Below are 1,622 nucleotides of genomic sequence, written 5' to 3' on the forward strand. Positions count from 1 at the left end.
CTGTCGTTGATGGGTCAATGTTGTGGGGTTCTCAGACTCCCATCGAACTTCGCTCGCCATGGTCCTGCATCCTTGGTGGGTATAAATGCATTGGTTCTCTTCCGTTCCCTAGCGTTGAACTGTGTTAAGCCCAGTTGTTTGATGAAGAGATTTACGGGGTATTTTATTCATTTACTGATTGTAACAAACGCTTATGAGCGGCTGCATGAACCAATTTATCTAGAGGAAGAAACTTTTTTTCAACCCTCGGCACGTGAAACATTTCTCCTTCACTCAAAAAGGCACATGTACTTGTGCTTGCTATTCTCGAAAACGTAGTTACAGCCGACGCGTTCTCGAGAACTCAACTGAAAAAAAATGTATTTAATCAAGATATTAAAGGAAAGTAAAAGAGATTTCTCACTAGAGAAGTGTAATTTTTCCATGTATTTAAAGCTGCTTTAGTCATGACTGCTACACTAATATCGGGCTCCTCTTCTCTAAATTAAGTATTTGAACAAGTTTTTTCCATACGAGAACAACGAATAGAAATGACAAAAAAAACTGATTACATTTCGAAAAATAAGCGGGAGTTCTTTTTAGACAGAGTTTCCATAGCTTTTCCTTCAGGACGTTTTCGCTCCAAAACACGTGCGGCTTTCAATTCCAAACCACAGTCGTACTTCTTAAAAGCTAAAGTTCCTTCTTCATAACAAATCAGGGTGAAAAGCAGTATACTGTGGAAAAATGGACTCATTCCATTGCATTTTCTTCGGCACTTGACCGAGCACTTTTAGAAGAAAAACTTAGGATGAAGACATTGGGTAACTCTAATATCCTAGATTCTTTGTTATTTTGAGTCTAATATTTTCAGCTTTCATCTCTAAATCTAACGAGTCGGGCCTGCCAACCATACTTCGCTGTAAGTATCTGCAAAGGAAGATGACAGAAACTGAAGGTATACCAAGTTGAGTTTTTGAGCCAGGAGTCCCGAGAATAACTGGTCTCTTAGGTTTTCACTTAAAGCGCGTTTTCTCTCAGGGCACTCCGGAATTTCGTGTGTATACCCCGTCGAAGAAACTGCTATCAGAACCTAAACCAGTCATGTTATAATGTGAATCGGTGTGAATGATGCTGAAAGAAAATAACTCACGAAAGTTAGTATACACGGAATCGACATCATCGGGAACTTCTGGTCATTAACCAAACAATAGAGAAAACTTCTGAGTGCTGCCTCACACCTGCTCTTAAGAAATAACAAAACTTTTCAAAACTACAGTTGGTTGGAGATATGATACAGCTGCTGGAATAGTAATGAATGGTTACGATAGTACGTTAAAATAAGATACGCAAAAATGTTTAAAGGCAACATACCACGAATCTGGGGTGGTAAGGGATTTCAGTTGGAGTATCCGTATACGGGGTCGTGGATTGCAGTGATTCAAGGAGAGATGAGCGGACCCACCCCGGTCACCATAATCTACGACCCCGTATACGGATACTCCACCTAAAACCCGCACCACCTCAGATTCGTGGTATGCTGCCTTTAATAATCAGTAGACTGAGGGAAAATTAGCGCTGTTTAAAACATACACTTAAGTGGTCTTACAGTGCGCTATAAACAAGCATTGTTGATGGAGCCG

At 40.4% G+C, this 1,622-nt stretch overlaps 1 protein-coding gene across 1 annotated transcript; it reads right to left on the reverse strand.

Moving 5' to 3' along the window:
* Nucleotides 1-269: 269 nt before the first annotated feature.
* Nucleotides 270-1,162, reverse strand: RB195_013413 (uncharacterized protein; the record flags this gene model as incomplete). Its single annotated transcript, XM_064203210.1, has 5 exons — nt 270-347; nt 404-479; nt 552-664; nt 944-1,072; nt 1,133-1,162. 5 exons carry the CDS (start codon nt 1,160-1,162, stop codon nt 270-272), a joined length of 426 nt encoding a protein of 141 aa, XP_064059091.1.
* Between the last annotated feature and the right edge of the window lie 460 nt (nt 1,163-1,622).

The sequence above is a fragment of the Necator americanus genome, chromosome V (genome assembly GCF_031761385.1).
Source record: "Necator americanus strain Aroian chromosome V, whole genome shotgun sequence".
Lineage (NCBI taxonomy): Eukaryota > Metazoa > Nematoda > Chromadorea > Rhabditida > Ancylostomatidae > Necator > Necator americanus.